This window comes from Limulus polyphemus, unplaced genomic scaffold (assembly GCF_000517525.1).
Source record: "Limulus polyphemus unplaced genomic scaffold, Limulus_polyphemus-2.1.2 Scaffold2123, whole genome shotgun sequence".
NCBI classification, from domain to species: domain Eukaryota; kingdom Metazoa; phylum Arthropoda; class Merostomata; order Xiphosura; family Limulidae; genus Limulus; species Limulus polyphemus.
The window spans coordinates 50783-59645 of record NW_013667733.1 but is presented as its reverse complement, the minus strand read 5'-3'; the positions used below and the strand labels follow the sequence as shown (position 1 = coordinate 59645).

Below are 8863 nucleotides of genomic sequence, written 5' to 3'. Positions count from 1 at the left end.
GAACAGTGAATAGTTCAAATAGGGGTGGGTAAACAATAAACAGTTCACATAGGGATGAACAGTGAATAGTTCAAATAGGGGTGGGTAAACAATAAACGGTTCACATTGGGATAAACAATGAATACTTCACATGGGATGAACAGTGAATAGTTCAAATAGGGGTAAACAATAAACGGTTCACATGGGATGAACAATGAATAGTTCAAATAGGGGTGGGTAAACAATAAACGGTTCACATGGGATGAACAATGAACAACCAAAGGTGCTACTTTAGTTCTCTACTTATATTGATATATTCAGTAGTGGATTTAGTCTTAGCACCAAACACACTCTGTAATACCTCTCATGCGTTTTTACTGACACATGACTTTCCATTGTTGTAATTACAAAACACTACTTTAAAGATATGTTGTTCTTATCTTTATTCTGATGTAACTCTATTGTATAAAGCAATTAACACTTTCGTTGTAGCAAAGATGTTTTGTGTTTCAAGAGCTACAAAGATGTAACCTACTGTAAGTAAGAAATAGGTTTATGTCAGATTTAATATTCTAAGTAATGCTCTTATTACATAGATACATTTCATTACAACCGAAAGGTCGAGAACATTCGAAAAAACGTATTTAATAAAAGTAATTCCATTCCTCACAATTAATTTAAGTAACTCGTTTTGTGACTACATTAAAGTTTACTCGATTTCGAGCTTTTACTATTTGTAATCACGATTTGAAGAGGAACTCTATTTTATTATTATCATTCAAACATTTATAACTGAACCAAACAAAACGAAATAGCTTAATATGCCTTTAATGCAATGTCAAAACAGATGTATTAACTTGACAGAACTAGCCTTTGAAATTTGGTTCTTTAGTTGGAAGTAATCTAATAATGATATAGGTATTTATGATCTTTATGTCATTACACTTTAATTCGTTCGTTTATTTCAATTAGTGCTATTGAAAAACTGCGATTACCCTCTTCAATGACACTTAAAAATAATGACGCTTTTATGCAAATTAAGTATTTCAATAGTGTAAAGGAAACTTACAAAAAACTCCCTTTACGCCCGTTCCACCTCCAGACTGTGTCCCTGACCATGGTGAACTTTGCCGGTTGATGTTCAAGAGGAGTGGGGAAAGAGGTAACGACCGCCGACTGATGTTTGAACGTGCGCCAAACTGCTCTAGTGGGTAATCATTCCCTTTGCCGCGTGGACATCGTCTTACGTCAGCCTGTTTTTAGTCACGTGATGAGTGCTAAGTTGTATACAGCACGTGACCACGTGTGATGATCTAAACTAAATATTACACACAGGAAACAAGAATTGTATGGCAGCTAACACGTTCGAACTTCCACACACACAGCACATATTCGAAGAATACGTGTGTAAAGCCTAAGATTGTCAAGTAAACAAAGTCAAACGTCATCATTTCGCGCTTACACGTTATTCAGCTTTTCCCGTATTGATCCTTAGCAAAAATGGTTCAAGCACAGCTATTCAGATGGAAAGTAATAAGATATATCAAAGGTTCTATAAAGCTTGTTAATGAACCACAGATTCGGTTGTCAATGGATCACTTCGTAAAAATAATTTGTCTTGAATGTTTTCCCTAGTTTACTAAAGCTGTATGTGTAAACGTTAAAACAACTATTGTTAGCATACCAAGTATGCTAGACCTTTCCTTAAATTATAAAATTCATTAAAGCCACACAGACTATAATTAGACAGTAATTTAACAGAACAAAAAAATCAAATTCAGCATAAGATAGGTTTCAACTCGATGGCTGAATATGTCAATTAAAAATATATATGTTTTTAGCTTTTAATTAGTAAGTTATTTATAGTATTTGTTCAGCCTGGTGTTTGTTTATTTTCATGGCGTTTTGCTCACCTTATCTGATTATCTGAATTATGCTCTTGATTAATATCATTTACATTCCTTACGAAAACTTATTTATTTGTTATTAAGCACGAAGCTACACAATGAATTATCTGTGCTGAGTCAATCACGGGTATCGAAATCCGGATTTTAGCGCTATAGGCCTGAGTCATTGGGGGGGGGATGATCTTCTCAAGAAAGATGAAATATTTAATGTAGATAATTTCACGTCATAGATAAGATACAAAACAAACTTCGTTTTCATGCTGCTTTGTAAAGGCTAATTCTAAAATATCAGGATGAATGGAGTTAAACCCAATATATGGGGGGATGCTTTGTAAAGGCTAATTCTAAAATATCAGGATGAATGGAGTTAAACCCAATATATGGGGGGGAGCTAATTTCTCTAAAATCCTATTTTACTCTTCCGTATTTCACGTAATAAAGACGAAGACCAGATATTATATCCTCGCGTGTTTGTTCCGTTCTACTTCTGATAGCCAGAATGTGGTCGTGGGTTGTTTTCAAAGCCTCCCTGAGAAACACATGTACGGGCGTTAATAACTACAAATTGGATTTCGATTAACTTAGTTTGTGTTTTAGACGGACGTTGAAAATAAAGTGCTTCTCTAATCACTGAAAATAGAAACAAACAGCTAGCAAGTGACGTCGATATTACTGGATGTAAGTGTCACTCGTGTAATATAGTTATATAAACGCGTTTTATAATTTTATAATTTCTTTACGAAAAGGAAAAATTCACTTCTCAGTTTGTTCCCATGTTTTTTGTTAGAGCAAAGCCACATTGGACTATATGTTGTGTCCACCTTGGGAATCGAACCCCAAATTTTAGCGTTGTAAGTCCGTAGACTTACCTCTGTCCCATCGGGGGGACCACTTCTCTGCTATGGTGACTGTCAGTAAATGGCGTGGTAACACTGTTCTTCTTTTTCAATGCGAATAACAATGCATTATGATAACTGTTTGGACACAACAAATATTCTTTTATTGGTAATTAAATAAAACATTTTTTGTGATTCTGGACCAGTTAGGAACAGTGTTGTGTTTACGCTATGAGCTATTTCTTACCTCTCTACAAGTAATTGACAAACGGCTATAGTTTTATTTACCTCACTAGGATGAGAATCGGAAGGATCAAAGTTCGAGCCGCAATATGTTACTGAATGTGTTTCGCACTTTCAACTATGAAGGTGTTATAAATGGGACAGTCAAACCCGCTATTCAAGTAATATTAGTCACAGTTCAAAATTATGGAAGGCTTTGCCTGAACCTTTGGGTCTCTTGACTGGGCGTTTTAGCTGATGTGTCGCATAAGATTTCGTTCAGGTTTAGGCAAACAAATAATACATTGTTTGGGTGGAATTTAAATACCGAAACAAAGTGGGAGCTTTTTTCCCTTAAATTATGAATCAGACAAACAGTGCGTTACCAATGTATCTAAAATACTGATTGATAATGTTAATTATTCTGGTGGTGTTTTCATCGTTATCTTTGTTGCAAGAATCATCCCTAAGAGTGGGAGGTGAGTATATTTTCTGGAGGTGTGAAAATAAAATCCTTTAATGTTCTATTCCATCCGCTTAATTTGTCTTGACAGCAGATCATTACCCCACCAGGGATTCATCCTTCACACAAGTGGCCCGGCATGACCAGGTGGTTAGGGAGCTCGACTCGCAATCTGAGGGTCACGGGTTCGAATCTCCGTCACACCAAACATGTTCGCCCTTTCAGCCGTGGGGGCGTTATAATGTGACGGTCAATACCACTATTCGTTGGTAAAAGAGTAGCCCAAGAGTTGGTGGTGGGTGGTGATGACTAGCTGCCTTCACTCTAGTCTTACACTGCTAAATTAGGGACGGCTAGCGCAGATAGCTTTGCGCGAAATTCCAAACAAACAAACAATCGTTATTAGTTATCTTTATAGTCGCCTAGTGGGTCAGCGGTAATTAAATTTACGAACCTACAACGCTAAACAATCCGTGGTTCGATTCCCCGTGGTGGACAGAGCGCGGATAACCCATTGTGTAATTGTGCGTTAAAACACAACAGCAATAATGTTTTTAAATTTTATTTTAGGCGTTGATGTGAATATTTAATTAACCTTATTTCATTTCAAGAAATTCCTTTATCTGATATGTTCGAGCTGAATGTTTATGTAGTGTTTTCTTGGTTTGTTTGTTGTTAAACGTAAAGCTGTACAAGAGGCTATTTGTATTCTGTCCACTGTTGAGGTCAAACCCCAAATTTTTACGTTATAAAACCTAAAGCTTACCGTTATATGTATATAGATAGGATGTTTATTTTACGATAGTTTGTGATGTTTTGCACCAGTTTGTTGTAACAGTACACGTACTATCTCACAACTGCAAGATAGAGAGTGTATTAAAACAACATATTTAGATGGCAATCATTTCTTCAAATCTCCTCCTAGTGGTACTCAAACAAAACCTTTCAAAATAACTGATTCCGATTCAATGAATAATTTTGATGCTATTTTACAGAAATACACTAATTTGCGTTCTATTAAATCCTCAGATGTGGTATTCGTGGTTTTTTTTTATAACAAAGCCACATCGGGCTATCTGCTGTGTCCACCGAGGGGGGAATCGAACCCCTGATTTTAAAGCTGTATATCCGTGGGCTTACCCTCAGGTGTGTAATCGTGAACATGCTTCATTCGAATTGACATAAGACTTAAATGTATGATCAATGAAATGACATTAAAAGAATAACTTGGCAAACAAACAAATTGCCTGTTATGGAGTTAATGACATTTGCTGGCGAAACCTGATTATAATCATTTATAGTATTAAGTTTATTGTCTTATGAAAAATAGAACATCTATTGATACTATAGAAGCCAAATGAATAACAACAACCAGTTTATAACGTCATTTTAAGAGGCTTTTGACATAATTCTTCTCTGTATGTTTTTTTTTTATGTCAGTTTGTCATCACAATTAACTTTCCGAGGTGCTGCTGTTAAATAGCTATGTTCTTGCATGTTAAACGCTTTACATTTCTTATATATGAAGTATATATTTGGCCCGGCATGGCCAGGTGGTTATAATGTATGTCCATGTATTATATCAATTACTACAACACATATAATATTATAATGTATGTTCGTGTATTATATCAATTACTACAACACATATAACATTGTAATGTATGTCCATGTATTATATCAATTAAAACATCACATATAACATTATAATGTATCTCATGGCAATCTGAAGGTCGCGGGTTCAAATCCTCGTCACACCAAACATGCTCGCCCTTTCAACCGTGGGGGCGTTATAATGTGACGGTCAATTCCACTATTCGTTAGTAAAAGAGTAGTCCAAGAGTTGGCGGTAGGTGGTGATGACTAGCTGCCTTCCCTCTAGTCTTACACTGCTAAATTAGGGACGGCTAGCGCAGATAGCCCTAGTGTAGCTTTGCGCGAAATTCAAAAACAAACAAACAAGTACATATTTGTTACGATTGCCTTGGGGGAAAGAAGTCTTGACACGTGCCATACACTAGTACCATAGCTTGTATGGGATATGCACACCTGAAGTCTTCCTAATATTACAATAGTACAAACGTAGAAATGAGAAACGACTTAATCGATTAAACGTGTGTTGTTTGACAGAATTTGTAAATACAACTTAGCTAAAAATAGACCGTTTTTCACTACACTTTAAATGCATTATATTATAGCTTGACTGATAGAGTTTAGTTTTTCATGGTAATAATAGTTTAGACTTTAGAAATAGCGTCTATTTGATGGAAATGATAAATTTGCTTGCGTGATTTCGATGTACGCGCACAGCTATACAGGGGCTATCTGTGCTGTCGTACCTAATTTTGAACTTATAAACGAGAAAGAAGGCAACACCTGCCGCCAACTTTTGAATTACTTTAAGCGAGCCGTAGGTTTTGACGTCAAAGTTATAATGCTATAATGCACCCACTTCCGAAACTGCAAGACGCGATTTTTGCAACCCATAGACCCAAGTATTCAAAGTCCAGAATGCCATCCTCTAGACCACGCCCGACTCTACTGTATCAGGCAAGAATGCCCTTTAAAAATATATGATGGCGGAGGTGGTCATAAACATAAGAAAAACAACGCTACAGATAGGCATTCGATCCATCCTGGTCTGATTTCAGTTAAATACTCTTATATACTAAAGTATATATATTTTGTGGGTGGGGGAGGCGAGAGGATGGGTAAGAAACAGTGTAATATAAAAGAATTAAAGCGAAATAAGTTACGAGATAACTTGCTTGACAGACTGATTACGACACCCGAAAAACAAATATTCCCGCTACTGTTTTATTGCCTATTAAGATAGCATATCATTCAATACCCAATGATTTCTAAGAAAGACCTAAAGTGTACATTTAGGTTTTGAACGTTTCTGTTATAACTAGAGGGGCACTAAGTAGGGCGCATACCTCCGTCACGCATCCTTGATCATATTCGGCTCTCAAAAAATTACGAAAATGTGTTCGTATGTCCGTCATTTTCAATATCCACCAAGTTTCATCAAAATCCGTTCATTTTTGACTGAGTTATAGAGCAAAAATAGTGTGCAAAATCAGTCCCCCATGTTAAAAGATAGGGATTTTTTGGAGTTTCTTGACATTGCTGTAACTTTGACCCTCCAAAACTAATCACTTCTAAGTTGAGCCATAATCCAAATGTATACCAACTTTCGTCCAAATCCATCCAGACGTTTGTGAGAAATCTTGCTGACAAACGCACACACAGGGGGTGCAAAAATAACCTCCGTCCACCTTTTAGTGGCGGAGGTAATTAATAAAGATGCATTCACATGCATTGTAACCAAAACGTCGCCGCGTAGTGATCATGCGAGAAGTTAGTTTATTTTAGAATTCTATGCAAAGCAACACAACAGCTGTTTGCACACAGCCGTCCTTAATTTTAAACTAGACGAAAGAGAGATAGGCAATAGCACATTTTAATGCACAATAATTTTGTGTGAAAAGTTTATAGACGACGAATAATGCAACATAAAACACCTTTTTCTTCAGCTTCTCATAATTCCATCGACATCTATAAGTATACAAAAGCTGAAAAAATGCGTACCAAGGTACAATAACCGCCGTAAGGAACAGACCAATCTTCGGTCACAGTAAACCACCCAAAAGGTAACTTGTGTATTTTTACCATACAGAATAATGGATATACCTCCTTGCACTACTGTGAGTCCATTATAATGGACTGTATTTAACTAATCAGTTGCTATGAGTCTCCGTATAATACGTGATGTCGCTCTCACAGGAATCAACTCAAACGATGATATCGTATTAGCGAATCGATGCTCAGACAAACCAAACCATCAACTTGAGATTAAAAAGTGTAAAAGCCGCGTGTAAGACAAGTTTGTTCATGTATTTTAGTAAAACTTCTGTGCTGTTTTAATGTCTGTTTACAGCATTAAACCCTTCCTTCTGGTGTATTAACAACTGTTAATTCCTCATAATCTCGACTGTAGTTGGCATGTTTCACACATTTATAATAGTTCCTTTTTTCTGACATTTTTTGCGAGTAGTTTTTATTCTCCACTGACTTTTCTCGTCAGTTCCTGGCAATATGTCCCTTGAAACAAATACAATCATGTGGTTCATTTCCTCCATTGTGTATAACTAGCTGTCTGACTAATCCTTTCAAGTCTTCTAGACTATCGTCAGCAGATGGTTCAATATTACTTGATAGAATAATCCCATAACTTCTATGTGGTGCTTTAAGCTGTTTATCAGTGACTTTAGTAGATTCGAGTTCCATCGCCAATTGGAAAGCTTTCCTTAGAGATATACTTTACTTCAGCTTAATATTCATATCTTCGTCTGTTATGATATATATGTATTAGAGACGTGCCAATGTATCCATCATTTTCCGTAAGATAATTGGGCAAACCTTTCCAAATCTTCTACAAATTTGGTTAAGATCTCTTTTTTCCATCAAACTTTGCTCTGGATACTTAGCTCTGTGTATCACTCCAAACATGTTGGATAAGGCTGCTACCAATTCTTTGATATGTATACCTATTATCAAATACAATTTCAACAGAAATTTCGAGACTATTCGTACCTACGCCTAACAAACACGTAACTCACTGAGTAACTGAATGGCAGAATAATCCTCACTACTAACACTGAATAACTTTTCTAAGACTGAACTGATGCAATTAATCAAGCAATTACTACTCAATTGATATTGCATCCCTGTTTATACATATTAGACAAAGCCTGCTGATTTTTAATGTGAATCATAATGATGAGCTCTCTTTAGCAAACATCTAGATTAGGCTTAGCCAATGTTTATACCGATACTATGGTTTTAATGGTGTGTAAGCTTTAATATTTCAACTCTACATCTGTTTTAGTTTTGCTACTCTAAGTTTAGCCATTGTTTTAACCTATACCATGGTTTTAATTGTCTACAAGGTTTAATATTCCAACTCTAAATCCGTTTTAGTTTTATCAGACTATATTTAGCTTGCGTTTGTACCGATACTATGGTTTTAATGGTCTATGAAGTTCAATAACTTATAGGATTTAAAGAATAGGTTGAAAAAAATCGTCACGTTTTGTAGATTTTTAATTTCTGTAAAATTACGTTTGAAGCTAGCGCTCTTAGTCAGATCGTAGGCTCATCTTTAAATATCCAAATTGAATTAAGGTTTTTTGTTGTTGTTTTTTAATCCAAATTGAATATATCCTGTTTTAGATCATTCATGCTTAAAATCTCTTAAGTGTTGCTTAGGCCTAAAACTTTGAAGCTAAATTATTGTATATTAGCCTTATTAGTATAATTCAAATATTGGAATAGCTCTGGGAAAGTCACTGTTTATGGCCTCCTAGATCGTTACGGAAGATTATAACAAAAAAAATCAACTGGTAATTATTAAATTCAGAATAATTTATTTTATAATGAGTATTTTAAAA

At 35.6% G+C, this 8863-nt stretch overlaps 1 protein-coding gene across 3 annotated transcripts in view; it reads right to left on the bottom strand.

The window, feature by feature from the left end:
* The window catches only part of LOC106466017, an 81982-nt gene extending 80806 nt beyond the window's left edge, over nucleotides 1-1176 (bottom strand). For 2 of the 3 annotated variants that reach the window (XM_022393977.1, XM_013926265.2), the window contains exon 1: nucleotides 1049-1176. In XM_022393977.1, the coding sequence (XP_022249685.1) occupies nucleotides 1049-1098 (50 nt within the window). In that variant the 5' untranslated portion in view covers nucleotides 1099-1176. The remainder of the gene's footprint in view (nucleotides 1-1048) is intronic. The other variant, XM_022393979.1, reaches the window with a different exon arrangement.
* Nucleotides 1177-8863: the final 7687 nt, after the last annotated feature.